Below are 19,816 nucleotides of genomic sequence, written 5' to 3'. Positions count from 1 at the left end.
GAAGCTGATTATCGCTAAGGTGGTCAAAAAATTCCCTTGCTTTTAGGGAAGCAGATTGTTCATTAAATTGTCCACAAGAGCCCGCCGTCAGTTCTTATTCTGAGCCAAATAAATCCATTCACCACCCTCACACCCGACATCCATCTACGCCTAGGTCTTTCAAGTTGTCTCTTTCCTTCAGGCTTCTCAACCAAATTTTTTTCCCCCTCATGTTTCCCATGCGCGCTACATGTCTCGCCCATCTTTTCCTCTGAGATTTGATCCTCCCAATAACAGGCCTGTTCGGTGAAGTGCAGTTTCTTCCAGCATCCTCTCACTTCATCCTTCTCAGGCACTCTCAGTTTGAGGTTTTCCCCTCACATGTGCTTTGAATTAAGATTGTAATTTCGATGTACGTGCTCGGCTTACGACGTGCGTTCAACGCAGCCGGCAGGAGCGTACCGAGTCTATTTGATTTGGAAACGTAGTTAATATTGAAGATTTCTGTCTTCTGGGTTATTGCGCTGTGTAGTCTGGTCGATGTTAACCAACGTTTCAGAGGTCATACTGCCTCCGTCATCAGGACGATTCTTAGTATGAAGATTTCTGTCTTCTGGGTTGTTGCGCTGTGTAGTCTGGTCGATGTTAACCAACGTTTCAGAGGTCATACTGCCTCCGTCATCAGGGCCCTGATGACGGAGGCAGTATGACCTCTGAAACGTTAGTAAACATCGACCAGACTACACAGCGCAACAACCCAGAAGACAGAAATCTTCATATTCATCGCCCTGATGATGAAGGCAGTATGACCTCTGAAACGTTGGTGAACATCTACCAGACTACACAGCGAACAACCCAGAAGACAGAAATCTTCATACTCACCGCTGTGAGAACCTCAAGTCTTACATAGTTAATATTGTTTCTGGAACATTTTTCTCCAGCGAAGTGATTGTTACGTTTGTGGAAATTTCACAAGTTTCTGGTGCAAAACAACTTGCATAATCATGTAATGGATGTCGTGGAGAGTAGCACGGCGTGGACTTGTAGGTAAATACCAACGTTTCGGAGGAACATACTGCCTCTATCTTCAAGGCTGAAGTGAGGTTGTTTGGAAATGGATATTTTCTTTGTAGGAGGACTAGACTAGGGGAAACTGGCTAAGTAGAGTCAAGGAGTGATGAGGAGTTAATGCCTGGCACTTAAGTACGCACACAATAACCGTACTTAAGTTGTCAGTAATTCGACTAAAATGTGAGTGTAACCAGGAAGTCTAATAACACGCTATTAATTATTGTGAATCAGCAGCGCCTATTAAATTAAATGGCTCCCAGAGTAGCGAGTAATTCGAGAACTATCGAGGTTCCCGGAAGTGCTGTCATCCCGTAAAAGCCGTTCTGTGTACTTACTCATTTATTATTTAAGAGGCGAGGGTCTAGAATGGAGCGGAGGCGCCATCTGTGTGCAAATTGTAAAGCAATGAACTTAACACTTGAAAGACGATGAAAATTTTTATGGCCTTTTCTGTATCTGTGAACCTTTGTCTTCTTGTTCTTACGCGCATAAAACTAGTCGCTGCTTGTCGCGTCTTTATCCTGCGGATATGTCAGATTATGAGAGATCCTGTGTTGGGTATAAGTGAATTATTATTATTATTGATGAATTGAAAATACATGAAAGGAAAAGGCGCTTCTTTCTTATCTCTTTTATTTCTATTTATCTGTCTTTCTCCTTGCCTCCATTTTGTCTCCCCCCGGCCACGTCACATAACCAGAATTCAAAATGGCGACAGTTCTTTGTGCCAGCTTATCGTAATGCACTGTACGGTTTGGTTAGCCTATGCTTACCTCGGATGCTGTTTCATCGAGCATCCAATATCTTCACAAAAGTTTTGTAATGAGCTGAGCTCCCGAGGGAGGCGCGCGCGTAAGCTATCAGTCGGTCCCGTTCAGGCTGGGATAGTGGATTGGGGGTCCATGTTTGCATTACTGCAAGTAATGGGGAAATTGAATAGTAGGCCTGTATTATTTAATGGTACAGAATCAGCTGCAAAGATCGACGTTTGTCTGATGACGTTTCGGGAGTTATGGCGAAGTCAGGGAATCCTGTCCCCGGTTCCCGTGTGGATGTCAAAACATGTTATATCTAATTCTAAAATAATTCACGAGCTGAAAGCTAAAGTTACTCCAATAAAGTACAGACACTTCCATTGTGATATTTCATGCCCAACTAATTTTGATTAATGTTCATTTGTTGCCGATAATGTCTGTTATTCCAAAGTATACAATCATAAATTATTTTCTTTGTTTTTCCTAGAAATAATGTTTATTGTAATTATGTTCAGGCCCGCAGTATTGCTTAAGGAGTTACTCTAGGCTGTTAGCTTTCACGGGCTTTGAATTAACTGTCAAATTAATTGACATGAAATCTATCGATTGTTCTATGGGGCTAATCGCAGTGTAGTTAATCAACTCTGTCAGCAGGGGGCGCTGGATTCAATTTCCGCCCTAAATGGTGCTTGTCCTTCAGTCTGACCTCTGTATGTGAACCAGCTGTCATATATATAATAAAACAGCGCGGATCGACAATTTGGTAGTGAACCATGGGTCCAGTGGTGGCTGTCTTCTGGGTTGTAGCGCCGTGTAGTCTGGTAGAAATTTATCAGCGTTTCAGAGGCCCTTGTCATCAGGATACAATTACCCTGAAACGTTGATAAACTTTTACCTGGCCACAATGTGCTAGAGCCTAAAAGACAACCATCTTCGAACTCACCACGGCGAAAGCGTCAAATCCTATAGACAAGTGTTGGTTGGTGTTTTATTTAATCGCTGTTTTTAATTTTTTTAAATTTGTGTTATATTCTTTATGAGATGATAAAGTTGCGTTATATTGTGATAAATATATATTTGTTTAAATCTTGTCAGTCTAATCACAATAAAATTCCTATTAAATATTAAAATATTACCATAATTACATTTAAATATTTAAATGTTAATTATGGTAATATTAATTAACATTTAAATATTTAAATGTAATTATGGTAATATTTTAATATTTAATAGGAATTTTATTGTGATTAGACTGACAAGATTTAAACAAATAAACAAATTTATATTCTTTAATTAAGCAAAGGCAAGTAATTTAATTTTTGGAGTTTATACATATATTGTTCGCATTTTGAATGCTCCTGCCTCTTACATTAGGAACAAATGTGTTTTAAATACCAGCTGCTTCATATTTTATCGTCATTCTTTGACGAACAGTTTACTATTTGTCTGCGTAGACAAACCTTAATATGCTAGTCCTTGCTCTCTTGCCTCTGTCTGCTTTGTCCTTATTCTTTCGTCCAGGGTTTGAATGAAGGGCCAGTTATTTGTAATAACAAGAGAGAGAATTCGTTTGAATACGTTATTGATTTTATGTACTGAAGGCTACTTCCGATGATGTGTAAAAAGGGGAAATTCGATAGATTTTCCACCGTAAGCTTTGAGGATGCACAGGGAAATGTCTGCTTATTTCACCACGGTTGCCTGATCTCGGATTGAAGGTTGTGCAGAAATATTTCTTGTTTTTAGTATCGTCTCATCCGTCATATATCTGGGCCGAGGGTGGACATGCACAATATTGTACCAATATTCTGTTGTATATGACTATTTTATAATGTGTAAGACGTTCTCATCTTCAATTAATATCATAATTTTAAACTTAAAATAAAATATATCAAGTAGATATGTCAGATAACTACAACCAATCTTCTGAAAACAGCATTTAACTTCGATCGATTTGATAAGATGATTTGTGTACTGCGGACTGGCGAAAGTGTTAGGGGTGAGGTGACCATCGTCATCTTTTGTGTGCGTACGTGACGTCTTGACATGGGAACACCAGGACCTGTCAGACGTCTGAGCTAACCTGCTTGATTCTGACCGTGTGGGGTGATGTTTCAATGGCGGGATGGAAATCGCTTAACGTTCCTACAAAATAGACCTGAATTCTGTCGTCGCTTTGTAGTGGCAGTGGAGATTCGTCGAGCGTGTGGCCTTAAGGGTCGACGGTGGCGGAAACACGGCCTCTTGAATGGGGTTGGAGGGGCTAGAATCGATTATCGATCAAGTCTCGACAGGAATGCTATATGAAGGATGCTGGGACTCGTAAGGCGCCTTGAATTTGTTGGGCTCGTAGTTTGGTCTCCAGGGGCAAGGACAGGCGTGCGTCTGGAACAGAGCATCAGTTACTGCCCGTTGAATGCAATCTGTGTTACCTTGTTACCCCTTGTTTGGTCCCATGCATACTCTTTTTATAAAGTGTGTTGGCAAACCTGATGAGGGAACATATTCCTTCTAGGTATGAAATGAAGCTCGCGTTAATATTTGAAAATTCAATTCGTGCATCATTGAAAATACAACATTTTTTTTTCAACACAAAGATCAAGTGGTTAATGCTGTTTAGAGAAATATTGGTAGGTTATTCTGGGCAACGAAACCCATAAATATAAAATACAGAGGTATTGATCGTTAAAGCAACCTGTATACAAAATTACCACTGGACTTTAAACGGGCAACATCGGTCTCTGTCTTTCGTGAAATGAAATTTCTCTCGTTTTGTTTTCGTGTCAAATTAATCTCTTAGGGAGAGACGCAGATTCAGGGTTTTCGAAAACAGGGTGATGATGGAAATATTTTTACGTAGAAATGGTTTAAGATAAAAGTCTGAAGGAAATAGCACAGTGAGGAGATTCATAAGATGTACACTTCACAGAATGTTGTCAGGTTAATGAAAACGAAGTTAAGATGAGCAGGACTAGTAGCACGCTTAAGAGATACAAGAAATACTTCGAATAGTAGGAAACATCACCTTCTGGAATTATTTTATTAGCTGAATGCGTTTTCGCTGCCCGAAAAGTGTGTCCCGTGGCGGTGTCGGAATGTAGCAAAGCGTGAATCTAGGTCGAAGACGCTACTTGTTAAAAACGGAGGAAGATGATAAGTGGAATTGTCATTACATCTATAAGAGGGAAAAGTAATGAAGAGTCATTTGGAAATGCACCGCCGTAGGCTCGCTGTATGCAAGAGAACACTTTGAATGCGCCGCAAAACAAATGCAGCGCGAATAATCTAGAAGAGTGGTCGTCATTTTTTTTTTTTTAAACTTGGGAAATGCAGTGTTTTCGCGGGCTGCTTGATGTTTTATTTAAGAACCGCTCTGCACTGTGCTAAATAAGAGAGCATGGCAGCTGGTACTGTACTTCATTAATTATATAATCTTGGAATTCCTGTACGTCTTATGCAGTTTTATTAATTTAGTTTCGTAATTTCTGCGGACACTCGGATTACTTCAACGGATCTTCTGGCGTAGAAATTAACAACCGTTGATATTTTTCTGTGGACGGTCGTTTGTGGTATTATTCTGATATGTCAGTATCCCACCCAGCCTTCTATTCAGGAGTACAATTGCCTCTCTCAGAAAATGAAGGCGGCCGTAACGTGTAGGTGACTGACCATTCTCTTGCAGCTGTCGTAATCCATGGTTCGGACATCCAGCGCTCGAGGCCTTCTTGTTTCAGTTTTATTACAGTCGGATTTGTCAATTTCTTTTCAATCCTTCCATTTATTTTCCGTCGGGTTTTGTGTTATTTCTTGTGTTTATTTTGAATTATCGGAGCTTGTGTCCCGTCTCATTCTGTTGGCGAAACAGCTGACGGTATCAAGTGAACGGTAAATACTACGAAGCTCCTCGTTATGTAATTCTCGCCATTCTTATATTACTCGTGCTTGATCTCCTAGCAACAAAATATACTTAGCACTTTTGTATTTAAACACCTTCAGTATTTGATCTCTCTTCGCGATCAAAGACCACGTATTGAACTCATCCAGAGCTTTTGAATGTGGGTTTCGCCTGGACTGGCTTCATGTTTATTCTGAATTTCTTGTAAATCGGACATTTGCTTCAGAAGCTACGATTGGGCACAAACTATAACAGTGTATGTTGGTAGCCATGCGTTCCTATGGCTATAAAACGTGATTGTTAAGTATCTGAAGGGGTATGTTTATATAGAAAGTCTGAAACAGGCGAAATCACGCTTCGTATGCAAAATCTGGTATAATCAATGCAGGCTCTTCAAGACAAGTTAATTTCCATTATCACAGAGCATCGGTGAATACCGACTCGCAGATCGCCTAGATTTTCCGCAGCCAGTGTCTCCCAGGTCTGTAACAGTCTCCGGTCCATTGTTCTAACGCATTGTTGCGCAACATTGGGATAGAATCGCGTTATACAACAATGACCTTCTCGTTGTGCCGTGAAGACACCTTTTGAATTGCAGTGTTTTTCAAAGAGCACAGTTTTTCTGTCTTTTTTTTCCTGTAATATCGCCTTCCGCCAGAGATAAGGCTGACGACTTACGTGCAGTGCTCTGTCTATTAATTAACCCTTCGAAGCTGAAGCTCCACTGAATTTATAAGAAGTTGACTCGTACCGCGAAGAAAACACATCACTTCACCATTACAAAGATCAACTGGTTAACGCTGTTTAAGGAAATAATAGCTGTACCTTATGATTAAAATTCTAAACCCTTAAATACAAAACGCACAATCACTGATTGTTAAAGTAGGTGGTACGTATAGTTACCACTGGGCTTTTATGTGTTAAACGATGCTTTTTTACTACTGAAGATGTTTTATTTTTTAGTGTTCTGTGTGACGACAGGTCCATATGAACAGGATCCTTCCATCCTTTTCTCGGACTGGGACCTGTTCATGTACGTTCTTGGCAGATGATCCAGAAGTGGTTTGCCATTGCCTTCTTCTGTGTGTGAATGGAGTAATTGTTGGGATGCCACGGAAGAAAACTCCGTGTTGCCTAGACCACGGCCTTGCCCAACACAAGTTATAAATTCGGGCACAGCAGGGAATCGACCCCGAGACCCCAGGATTACAAGGCCAGCGTTCTAACCGCTAGACCACCTCATCTTATTATTATGTAGTGTTCTGTCTGACGACAGGTCCATATGAACAGGACCCTTCCATCCTTTTCTCGGACTGGGACCTGTTCATATACGTTCTTGGCAGATTATCCAGAAGTGGTTTGCCATTGCCTTCTTCTGTGTGTGAATGGAGTAATTGTTGGGATGCCACGGAAGAAAACTCCGTGTTGCCTAGACCACGGCCTTGCCCAACACAAGTTATAAATTCGGGCACCGCCGGGAAGCGAACTCGAGACCCCAGCGTTCTAACCGCTAGACCACCGTGGCGGTTCCTGAAGATGTATAACGTGAAATTAGACCGTAACGCGATCACGAGTAGTGATCATGTAAGGGTTTCGAATCAGGTGGTTGTGCTAGTGAATACAGACCTTGGGTAGGCGAAGTTCGACGGAGTGCGAGTGGGCGAACAAAGAGACCTGGCGATCCCTACTGACACGCGTAAGCGAATAAGTGGCGGTGCTGTGTGTTCTGATCGACTATCGACTGTCACGTTTCCGTGGCGAGAAATACAAGGACACGTGAAATCTAAATGAGAAGCGTGTTCCATAAATATCGCGGCACACGCAAAGCTTTCTATAACAACTGAGTTCTCTTCTCTGAGGCTACGTGTGACATCGAAGGCCGATTGTCTGATTGCACCAAACCTCAGGTAATCTTCACCGTCAGACGCTGTTCATTTAGCCCAAAGTTGGCTGTATTCTGGGCTGTAACGCCATGGAGTCTGGTAGATGTTTACCAACGTTTCATGGGTCCTTGCTGCCTCTATCATCAGGGTGAAAGGGCCTCTGAAACGTAGGCGAACTACGAAGGAGACAGCCATATCCTGTCATCATAATACTCATGGACTTGAGAACCTGAAATGCAATGCAGAATTTGATCGAACTTTGTGTGGAATTGGTCCAGAGTTGAACCGTGCGATGAGACACGTCATTGCATGAAAATTCCTAAATATATTTGTAATTCCGACGCTTAGGAAATTGAGCTGCAGTGTCTGAATTGGCGTAGAAGTTGTTTGGACTTAAAAATATTATTTTATCTTGCGTTTGCTGTTTATACAACTGCCAAGAGCACGTAATTCCGCGTAAATTTAATTTGTCTTCGTTTCACTGTCCTTCTGTGACGTAGGTAGTTCTCCCCAGAAGCGACGAGGGCGCTGTCATGTCGCAATGTCCGTTGCCATGGCGACCTGTCGACTGGCGCAGTTGCCTCCTGTGTCAAGATATTTACTCTGAAATTGTTTTCAGCAGCTTAACTGTATCATTTGCTAGGCAATTAATTAAACTTGCTTCTGCTGAATATTTAAGTAATATCACTTTAGGGTTGGTTTACTTTGTCAAATTGTTGCCTAGCTCTATCAGCGTTTTCAATGAGTGGGTTCAAGACAATATCTGATCTTATTTGAACATGTTTAGAAATTTAATATAATTATTTAATTTCTAATTTAAAATTTGACGTATTTCATTATATATTTAATACAAATATTAGCGTTTTGTGTGCTGTAGTTTGTCATAAAAGTCTATGATTACTGATGAACGGTGTTTTTTCCATTTAAAATCTTTCATTTTCGGTTCAGTTAATTTTCTCAGGTTGAGTCGCCATTTTTAGAATGAGATGGGCTGGGCATGTAGCGCGCATGGATGGGACAAGAGGTGTGCACCGGGTATTGGTTGAGAAACCTGAAGGGAAGAGACCGCTGGAGAGACCTAGACGTAGATGGGAGGATAATCTCAGGCGGGATCTATGGGAGATAGGAGTTGAAGGAGACTGGATTTTGTTGGCCCAGGACAGGGTCCGGTGGAGGGCTTTGGTTAATTCGGTGATGAACCTTCGGGTTCTGTAAGCCACCTGGTTGGTTGGGTCCACTATTTTGGAAGCCTGAGGGGAAGAGACCTCTGGGGAGACCTAGACGTAGATGGGAGGATAATCTCAGGCGGGATCTATGGGAGATAGGAGTTGAAGGAGACTGGATTTTGTTGGCCCAGGACAGGGTCCGGTGGAGGGCTTTGGTTAATTCGGTGATGAACCTTCGGGTTCGGTAAGCCATCTAGTTGGTTAGTTAGAGTCGCCATTTTACTTCCATTTTAACAGTTGGCGCTCCTAATGGTCAGCGCTGGAAATTCGTCACTTCTCTCACATGCTACAAAAAGTTCTTTTTAATCTCTTTTTACAGTGTTGTAAGTTTAATTCCTTATACCGTGTCGTTTTTGACAAATGAATGTTTGAAACAGCTTAGATCATGTGTGATCACGTTGTATTTTTCTGGTCCTTGTCAAATGAAATTTGTGGAGTGTCTTCCACCGCCGTTCACAATCGTCCCAATTTCTGACACCCAAGAGCATTCAGCAGAGCGAGTAACGGGAAGCCCGGAGCTTCGTATTTACTGCGGAAAACGTGTCGCAAAGAAACAAACGCCCTGTGAGGAAAATCGGGAAAGTTGCCAAGCGGTTTCAGGGACTACAGTCGGTCCTTATCTCACAAACCCCGACAGTGTGAGCTAGGAACCGAAATACAAATGGGAAATGCAAATAAAACCATGGATAAACGTATTTTTGTGCTCTATCCAATGTTGAAACCGATCGTCTATGTCCAAATTCGGCAATTTATATACTATGAAGGAAATTCAGCCGTATGACGTCACGTCATTTTCTCTACCCCCTAAAATTCTCTTTATCGTACTCTACTTTCATTTGTCTGTATTACGTACCCACCATATTCTTGTGTTCTATTTTTACAGTTGTTTTCCATATTATATATGTCAGATATTAAATTTGAAAGATGACTCTCTTGTGGGATGTTGCCCCGTGTATTCTGGTAGAAATTTGCTGACGTTTCAGAGATGCTTACTGCCTCCATCAGGGCGATGACATCATACCATGATGGCGATAGAAAGCAACTCTGAAACGTCAGTAAACGTCTGCCAGGCTACACGGGGCAACAGGGGTGACCAACCCGCGGGCCGCGGGCCGCTTGTGGCCCGCCTTGAACATTTTTCCGGCCCGCGAGATTCATCACACTTTTACAAAATATATTTATTTTATAATGGCCAAAGTAGTGAAAAACAATGTATTAAAAAAATATTATTATTTGTGCATCCATATATTGAAAAATTATCTGTCGAAATTATGAGAAAAAATTAACTTTGTGGCCCGCGGAGTTATGATGCATTTCCAAAGTGGCCCGAAAGATCATTTGGGTTGGCCACCCCTGCTGTACAACATACCGGAAGACAGTCATATTCGAGATGGAAATTGTCTGGTTACGTTAGCTTACAGGTCATTCAGCGTCGCCTTGACAGCTACAAACTTTAAGTTGAATGTGGAGATGATTAAGAATTTGAAATATTGATGATCTACTTTTACGTGGTTTTAAAACATTTACATGGACTGAAGGAAAATTACTAAAAAAAACTGTTTAACAAAAATGCACTGCGACAGAATTTTGATCGGAAAACTTCAACGTATGAGACCACTTTGAAGACTCAGAAGTAGATGGAAGGATAATATTTTAAGTGTCTTAGAAATAGGAAATGATGATGACAGGTAAACTTTAAGGAATCTCGGCACGATTTTATATAATTTTCTAGGTATTTCTCGTAGTTATGATGAGCGAATAACATGGACTCTTTTTCTCACCATAGCCATTAAAAACAAAAGTGAAATTTAGCTGTCATGTTACTAATGTCTTCTGGCAGGAGAATTTACATTCCCGATTTAGGATGGAACTAGGTCGACCCTAATGTATTGTAATGAATGCAAGCCGGTGCAAACATAAACTACCCTGTTCTAGTTTGCATCTCTAACTTTTCAGTCTGCAGGTACTTTCAGTTTTGTAAAAAAATAGATAATTAATTGCCACTGGGAATATTAAAATCAGACTAGTCAGCTGAGGGTTTACATTTTATGGATATAAGGAAGCAGGTAAAATGGAAATATTTATTCTTTTTGCGCATTCTTTGTCTGGTTTTGTAAGCAAATGAAGGTTCTTGTTTAGTTAATCATCTGCCTTCTGTCTTAGAGCCGGAGGAATGCACGAAATTTCATATTCAAGTGTAAATGTGACTGGTTTGCCAAAAACAGCGCCATAGGGACTCACATTGCTGGCTATGATCACGCCATCTCAAATCCCAGGCGAAAATAAATTTTGTTCGCAGGTCTGATTCTCTCTTCCGGTTTATAGTCTGCATTCTCACCGCTGATTTCCGTTCGTCCAGCAGTTGTGTGTAAACCTCTGCTGACATGCCGGAATCACAGTGTACTTCAGGCTCTCAAGAACTGTTCTTCTGGTTCGAATCTCGACACGCACTGACTTATCAACTTTGCTTAAGATGACGTTAGTGATTGCAAAAATGGGCTCAGAAAATAATTGATGTTGCGTGCTTCAAAGACTGTCTCACCCCCCCCCCCCCAAAAAAAAAGGAACTAATAATGGTTTAATTTTAACCGTCTAATCACAATAAAATATTTTATTAAATATTAAAATATTATTACTACAATTAACATTTAATATTTAAAATATTTAAAATATTAAAATGATGCTCTTTCTATCGAAATGTTCGATTTTCAATTAGAGCATAATCTTTTTCACGACATGTCGTCAGATGTCCATTAAATATCTGACGAAGGATTGCATTTAGAATATTACATTTGAATTTTTATCGATTATACACCTGAAGATGGTTCATTGAAAACCGAAACATGTCGTGAAAAAGATGTTGCTCTAATTGTAAATCGAACATTTGGATAGAAAGAGCATCATTTTAATATTTTAAATATTTTAAATATTAAATGTTAATTGTAGTAATAATATTTTAATATTTAATAAAATATTTTATTGTGATTAGCCGGTTAAAATTAAACAATTATAATCATCACGATATGACGCAACATTATCATCTCTAAGGAACTAATAGTTGACTAACTGCTCGAGGCAGGAGTCCTTGGGAAACTGGTGGTATCTCAACTGGTCATTAAATTTACTGAGTGAACTCAGGTGCTCATTACCGTGTTCATTACTTGTTTTAAGCGCCCGTCACTGTACATTATCCTGAGCAATACGAATTCAGTACACACCCAATTTCTGTATTCTATTTTAATATTGTCGTTCCATCTACCCCTAGGTTTAGACCGACCGACTGAAGTTTCTGGTCACCATGTGTGCTGTATGTACCAGCCACCTACTCCTTCTTCGGTCGATCATATTAATATTTAGGAGAAATACAAAGTATGAAGTTCCTCGTTGTGTAATTTTTTTCCGTTCTGATAAGTACTGCTTAAGGTACAGAAAACGGAACATTTTATGCTACATAAGTTTTGAGATTTTCATGGCGATGAGTACGAGGATGGCTGTCTTCTGGGTTGTAGCGCCGTGTAGTCTGGTAGAAGTTTACAGACGTTTCAGAGGTCCTTACTGCCTCCATCATCATTGCTATGTCTCTGAAACGTTGGTAAACTTCTACGAAACTACACGGCGCTACAACCCAGAAGACAGCCATCATCTAGACGTTGGTCTCCTGGACTGCAACCCCAAATGGTTTCGTAAGAAATTATCCGTTCGGAGGAGCATACCGTCTCCATCTCTAGGGCTGAGCCGTGGCATTCAGTTGGATATGTTTATCAATACTGTGTCTAGTCAGTTTACACTGCTTATTAACAATTACATACTTATAATGCTAATAACTGCGACCATATTTCACTTTTTGCTGTACATTTTAAACACAGCCGGCCAACAGCAGCACTGAAACTTATTAAAATTTCTGAAAAATGGATTTGACTACATCGAATAATGGATTCTAAGCATCTCTGATATGCAATATTCGTACTATGTTGTACATATTTTTGGTAAGTGGATATTCGCCTCATTGATAACGTCGGTACTCCTGTCTAATACAATCTTTTATCGGTAAATGTGGATATTGAAGTTTTTTAATCATTGGTTTGTGTGTATTGTAGCAGTAGTCCTATATATAAAGAGTAGGATCCGCTCACTAGAGTCCGACATTAAAATTCCAATATCGAACGGCTCTTGAAAATATTTTACGCTGTGGAATTTCACTGTGTAACCATATTTAAATAATATAACCCATAACCCAACTGAAGATAACTAGATGACTGAATATTCTGCAGAAATTAACATCTGTTCCTCAGTCATCTGAGTGACTTTTTGGAACAGTTACTGAACTTGAAGTGTGTTTGTGTAGGCAACTTATATTGCGCAAACAGAGTAATGTTTTCAGAATCAGTAGTATTGCAAGTGTGTATGATGGCCTAGAACGTTTACTCAGAGTTTAAAATTTCGAGATTCTGAATAAGAGAACACTGGCGATTAAATGGCTTCATTCATTCTAGGCACATTTCTTGTTCGCAGATACGGGGCTTATTAATTACGATGTAACTGTCTTGAATGCTTTTTCATTCCTAGAATCAGACTTGAAGGTATTCAGAGAACTTCGTCAGCAGATACAGGGCGAGCAGGATTATTGACATAAGGCAAATTCTCGGAAGTTCGCCTACACGAGTTGAGGGTTTGTCGGAAATACATTACGCCGTTCCGTTGCTGTCCTGCGTAAGCGATCATAAGCGAGCTGCGAATCGTTTGTTTTGTCCTGCTAAGACGCGTTCAACATAAGTATCCATCATGTAGTGGTCGGGCAAACGTGATCTGCTGTTATCGGAAAGTGTGTTCTTGAAAATTTTAATTGTCAGGGAACTTCACATGACACTGACCTGTCTGTTACCTAAAACTGACATGAATGTTGTCACCCACATTCCAACAGATCGTCAGAAATATGTCTTTGAAAAAACTGACTTTCGAATGACCTTGAAAATTTAAAACTCCTCTATTCGGCAAACCCACGGACTGATATTGATGCACACGTTCACCAGATCAAGATGATAGGAATTCTCCAGGAAACTACTGGACTCATTCTAAAACCACAAATTTAACTAACCTAACCTAACACAAACTGGCCTAACTTAACACAATATAACATAACCTAATTAAACCTAACCTAACCCAACCTAACCCAAAACAACTCATCCTATTCAAATGTAACCTAAACTATTCCAACATAACCGAAACTGACAGAAACGCATTCGATCAAACCAATCAACGCTTAAGGACTTCCACAAAACCTCTCCATGACTTCTTCAGCCATTCTCCAGGATTTCTCCAAAAGCGGACCAAGAACTTCTAAAGAACCTGTGCACAACTTTTCAGCACCAATCTAGGATTTCTCCAGTGACCTCAGACTGACATGAGTTTGGTCACTCGGATTCACCTCAACTTACCTAACCCATATTATTAAAAAGCTAAAACAGTAAGAACCTAACAGCACATGGCGCAACGTATTGTTACCAAACCTATCGTAACACAACCTAACCTAACCTAAGCTATTCTAACATAGCCTAACCGAACCTAACCTTACCTAGTCTAACATAACCTAACCCAACGTAAAGTAATCGAACCGAATCTAATTCAACCTAACCTGACCTAAATGAACCTCACCTAGCTTAACTTAACCTAACCTTACCTAACCTAAGTTAACCTAACCTATCCGAACAGAAATTAATCGAATCTAATCTAACCTAACCAATCGTAACCTAATCGAACCGATTCTAACCCAACCTAACCTAAATTAACCTAACCTACCCTTCCCCAATCTAACCTAACCTAACTTAATCTAACCTAACCTAACCTAACCTACAGAAACCTTTTCCAACCCTGCTTAACCCTTGCTTGGATTTGTAAAGTACCAACAAATCATTGACGTAGACTATTTGTGACTTTAAACGACATATGTATGGCGTCTGTCTTGCCTGCATTTCTGCAGAAACCTTGAGTGAGGGGCTTCCGTGGCCGGCTCAGGTGAAGTTCACCCTCCCCTCTGAAATGTTGGTGGAAATCTACCAGGCTACACTGCGCAACAACCCAGTAGACAGCTATCTTCAAAATGGAATATGTTTCTACGTGTCAAATAACTCAAACATTACAACTGGCCGTAAAAGACGATTGGAAGTAGGTTTTTGGCTGCTTCGGTCCGTCTGTTCCGTTATTTCTGTCCCCCATGAATGGAAGACGTGTGGATTTAACATCCGGCGTGCGTTAGCGGATGGCTTTATCTGTTATTCTGTTGTGTACTGAATCGTCTTGTTTCTATGAACGGTATTATTCTCTCTGTGTAACGTGTGTGCTTTGTCTCAAGGCATGTACTCTATGGCTGTCGTCCCAGCAGTCCTGGATTCAGATGTTTCCCCCAGTTCCGCATTTCGTTTTCATCCACTCTGAATTTTCAGAGCCTACCCTTCCTCTTATGTGTATTTCCTGTTGCAGAACGTTTAACGGACTCGTCTACATGCAATTACGGGGTTAGCAAATATAATTGTTTTGGTGTTTGAGGAACAATAAATATGGCCCACTGTCTCCAGCAACCGCCACGGTGGTCTAGTGGTCAGAACGCTAGCCTTGTAATCCTGGGGGTCCCGGGTTCAATTCCCGGCGGTGCCAGAATTTATAACTTGTGTTGGGCAAGGCCGTGGTATAGGCAACACGGAGTTTTCCTCCGGGGTCTTCCCCGGTTTCTCCGTGGCATCCCAACAATTACTCCATTCACACACAGAAGAAGGCAATGGCAAACCACTTCTGGATCATCTGCCAAGAACGTATATAAACAGGTCACAGTCCGAGAAAAAGATGGAAGGATCCTGTTCATATGGACCTGTCGTCAGACAGAACACTAAATAATAATAAGATGAGGTGGTCTAGCGGTTAGAACGCTGGCCTTGTAATCCTGGGGTCTCGGGTTCGATTCCCGGCGGTGCCCGAATTTATAACTTGTGTTGGGCAAGGCCGTGGTCTAGGCAACACGGAGTTTTCCTCCGTGGCATCCCAACAATTACTCCATTCACACACAGAAGAAGGCAATGGCAAACAACTTCTGGATCATCTGCCAAGAACGTATATGAACAGGTCCCAGTCCGAGAAAAAGATGGAAGGATCCTGTTCATATGGACCTGTCGTCAGACAGAACAATAAATAAATAAAACAACTGCCTCCAGACAGTTAATGCTATTTCTGACTCTTGAAGAATGGATGTTATACGTTACCATGGAAACATATTGATAAAAGGTTTCTAACAATGGAGAACGGTTAAAGTTAAATGTGTGCTGTATCTTTACCCATTGTATTCAGGGGCTAGAGACGTTTTCTTTGGTTAATATATCGATTACGTTCGAAGGATGTCTCACCACAGCGAGCTTAGCCTGACTTTTAAATGGAGCTGACTGCAGGTTAGCATGAATTAATAATTTAAAGACGAAATCAGAGTATCAGAATTTATCACAGCAAATCTTATTGGTGGAAAGAAAGAAAGCCCATTTCAGGGCGTGCAGAATAAGGTACTTACTTGCTGGACGTTCAGCGCCTTACATCTCCAGTAGAATGATGAGATGGTGACGGAATACGGAAGAAGAAATATCTTTGTTGCCAAGTCAAGTTTGTTTTTGATGAAAAATGTAGCAGAGCTTTCGTCTGTACAGGAAATCTCGTAACTGTTGTGGCTAGAATTTTGAACAGATTATTTCATAATCTTTACCTTCTTTTTCTTACTAGAAAGTCTTTCCTCTGCATCGTAACTCTGCGCGCGTGTCCTTTGTATTAATGTCTTATTATAAGCCATTTATTTCCTCGCCGTATCACAACATAAGATTGTTTGAAGAAAGTGTTGTCTGTGTTTGCATTCTTGATCTTAAAGGGGAAAAGCGCACTATTAAAATAGTCTTTATGAGTTTCTTCACTTGAATTTAGCAATAATTTTAATAGCCGGTTGTAATGATTTGTTTGTAACTAAGTTGTATTAATATGTTAACTCAGGATTAGCCGCCTGTCATAGACGGCTTATTCTCACTCGTTCCTCTCCTTCACACGCTCCAGTAATAAGTTTTGTGTTATTCTTATTTTGGTTGTATTAGGAACAAAAGTTGTATTACGATTTCTTCTCTGCACCGAAAAAGTTTTTCCTAAAGTCACCGTGTAAATCTTCAGTTTTCTGGTTGTATTTAACTGTGACTTATTTGCTACGTAACTGGTATAGTGTTCTCTTAGTGCTGTGAACACCATCACACTTGAAATTAAAACTAATGCCTCAGTTAATATGTTGAAAGAAACATTAAAACACAACACTTTTCAGCCTGCAATATTGTTTATTACTTGCGTTAAAATGTATTGGAAAATACGGATGTTACCACTCGAACATCTTTGGACACACTGTTCAAAAAAGCACTTTCAGCTGTTCTCTCTCGGAGGGCGTAAGGGGGGAGGCGGGTGTGTCTTTGCAAGTACCATCCCCTTTTCTTGTGCATATGCAACCAGCACTACTGCGCTGTTCCGCGCCTGCACGTCAACTCCTCCTCCAACTATGTAACCATAGAAACGGCCAGAGTCAGAGGACATCTGTCGGACTTTCGGTGAACGAATTAGTGTTAAAAAGAGACGAATCTGAAAGCCAGTCTCTTCCTACTTTGACTGGGGTTTTCCGTGCTTTTGCTCAGTTTTAAGGCAAATGCCAGGGTACAATTCAAAACGGGGCACGGCCCGCCATGCCCAATCATAGAGACCTTCAGCCGAAGCGATCTCACACTCTCTGGGTTCAAACCCCAGAGTGCAACCAACCAAAATCCTTTGCACGAAGGACAAGTTGCCTGATGGTATAACCTCTCATCAGCAGCAACAGACCCCAGTTTGAATAGGCCAGGTTTCCACCACAACAGAACCCCCGTTAACGTATGCAAATTTTCGTTTTAGTTTACCATTTCCAGCAATGCATATCGTACGCAGGATTGGTGTTACCTAGTAAGTTACGATGTCTTGCGCTTGCGCAGGACTCCGGCCTTAGTTAGCCTTTTGGTTGGTTTGTCAGTTCCTTCCATGAAACAGAGAGTACATTGAAGATTTCTGTCGTCTGGATTGTTACGCCGCGTAGTATGGTAGATGTTTACCAACGTTTCGAAGGTCATACTGCCTCCGTCATCAGGGCGATGAATGAGTCAATGAAGTGGAAAGAAAGTGATACATCTAATACCGAAATGTTATATTCTAATGTCATTTCAGGCGAATGGCAGCACACACGCCGGCCAAATTCGACAGTCGGGCGGTGGTGTTGGGAGGAATATAGCAGACGCCCTTGGAAAACTCGGAACACTGCCATTCCTGATCTCCGCCATAGGGAACGATTACGCGGGAGACTATCTTGTGAAGAACACTCTTAAGCACATTGTGAGTACAAATCATTGTCATACTTGCAGAACAACAATTTTATTTCGTGACAGTGTTTACACGAATAGCAGGCTGACATGAGGATAACGCTGCTGGCCGATGTATTTTGTGTACCCCTCATATATTTTTTTATAATGCTGTCATACTGTGTGATGAAAAGTATTTGCGGTATTTTATATCACAAAACACGCCTTGATGATGTACATGTCGCTCTGAGCTACTGCACGTATTATTGAAGAACGTCAAACGTCCATATTTACAGACAAACACGAGACGGAACACGCACAAAGTAACTCTGCGACTGAGTAGTTAAAATTTGTGTTACTTATTTGAGACGTCCGGGGTTCAAATCTGGACACTGAGAACAAGTAGAATTACAGGGTTTTTTTTATTGGTACCCTCAGTTCTTCTTCCGGCTAAATATTGCTATAGTACCTCAAAGCAGGCTACAGCCATTTCCTTTTCAGTGCGTAATATACAAATGTCCCTTCCATTCCGTTACATAACCTAGAAGATGTACTGAATGAGTAAACCAGTTCAGTAATCATGTTCTGCAGGAAACAAGCGGGTTGTTGTGGTTAGACCACTGCAGGACTGCCTGTTACAGCGCCATTGTCAACAAGCATGGGGAGTGTTACTTCGGAGTCGGCGACATGGTCACACATGACTACATCTCTCCTAAACTGGTGAGCAACACATTAGGACTGCTGTCAACTGTTATTTATATGATGTAAAGATTCGTGATTCGATTAATGATTTTGTTCATTAGCAAATTTAATCAGCGGAAGTTTTATTTCAGAAATGTCGTAAATAATCAGTATGGTCTAAATAGACAATTAATAGTAGGGTTATAGTTTCTACTGGGAAATATATATAAGGCTTGAAGTTTTAATACGTTCTTTGACTTAATCAGTATTAAGTGCATCTTAATAATGTACTATGCAGAGTGGAAGTCTTGTGTTATTCATTTTAAGCTTTGTGGTGGTGGTTACAATGATCACCTGTGCTCTGCGACATTTTTATAAGAATCATATTTGATTAAAGTAGTTTTACTGGGAACATAGTTACAGAATAATGAATCTTTTCTCTAATTAATGTATCATGGGTCATGAAAAACACAAATGCTAATGACAGAACTTTTGTGTTACAAAATATGCAGTTTAAATGCACTGAGATAAGATAAGTCTTTCCATATTATTATTATTAATACTCTGCGTAAGAAAAAATTGTGTCGGATTTAAACTCGCAGAATTGTTTTATGAATTTAAAACGTGCACACTGTCGGTTACAGGTCGACAACTTCTTAGATGAAATAAAGCAGAGTTCCCTAGTGGTGTTGGATGGAAATATTCCTGTCGAAACAATGGACTACGTTCTTGCCGTATGCAAGAAGTCGCAAATACCAGGTAGGGATCGCCTTTTAATTGGAATGACCGACTGTAGGCGAGTTGGGTGTTAATATATGATTTGATTCTCTCTTTTAAACATGTGGTCTAAACCAGTTGACATTAGACACACAGAAGCACAAAATGCTGGCTTTATTTCTTCTGCTGCTGCTCGCAGCTTAAGCTTACATCAGAATTAGTACAA

General features: G+C 40.6%; 2 protein-coding genes across 5 annotated transcripts in view; one reads left to right on the top strand and one right to left on the bottom strand.

The window, feature by feature from the left end:
- LOC110828765 (uncharacterized) overlaps positions 1 to 17,344 on the bottom strand; it is a 101,043-nt gene extending 83,699 nt beyond the window's left edge. Inside the window, exon 1 of the mRNA XM_087342712.1 lies at positions 16,359 to 17,344. The gene's annotated coding sequence lies outside the window, so the exon portion shown is untranslated. The remainder of the gene's footprint in view (positions 1 to 16,358) is intronic.
- Positions 1 to 19,816, top strand: part of LOC110828757 (uncharacterized) — a 161,582-nt gene that overhangs the window by 115,762 nt on the left and 26,004 nt on the right. For 3 of the 4 annotated variants that reach the window (XM_022061756.2, XM_087342704.1, XM_022061757.2), the window contains exons 11-13: positions 18,062 to 18,226; positions 18,784 to 18,912; positions 19,518 to 19,632. In XM_022061756.2, coding sequence (XP_021917448.1) covers positions 18,062 to 18,226; positions 18,784 to 18,912; positions 19,518 to 19,632 — 409 coding nt within the window. Of the gene's footprint in view, positions 1 to 17,926; positions 17,963 to 18,061; positions 18,227 to 18,783; positions 18,913 to 19,517; positions 19,633 to 19,816 lie in introns of those variants that run through there. The other variant, XM_087342705.1, reaches the window with a different exon arrangement.

This window comes from Zootermopsis nevadensis, unplaced genomic scaffold (assembly GCF_977971745.1).
Source record: "Zootermopsis nevadensis isolate Lab colony 2312 unplaced genomic scaffold, Znev_1.0 Znev_ptg000004l, whole genome shotgun sequence".
Classification (NCBI taxonomy): domain Eukaryota; kingdom Metazoa; phylum Arthropoda; class Insecta; order Blattodea; family Termopsidae; genus Zootermopsis; species Zootermopsis nevadensis.
This window is presented reverse-complemented; position numbering and strand designations above follow the sequence as displayed.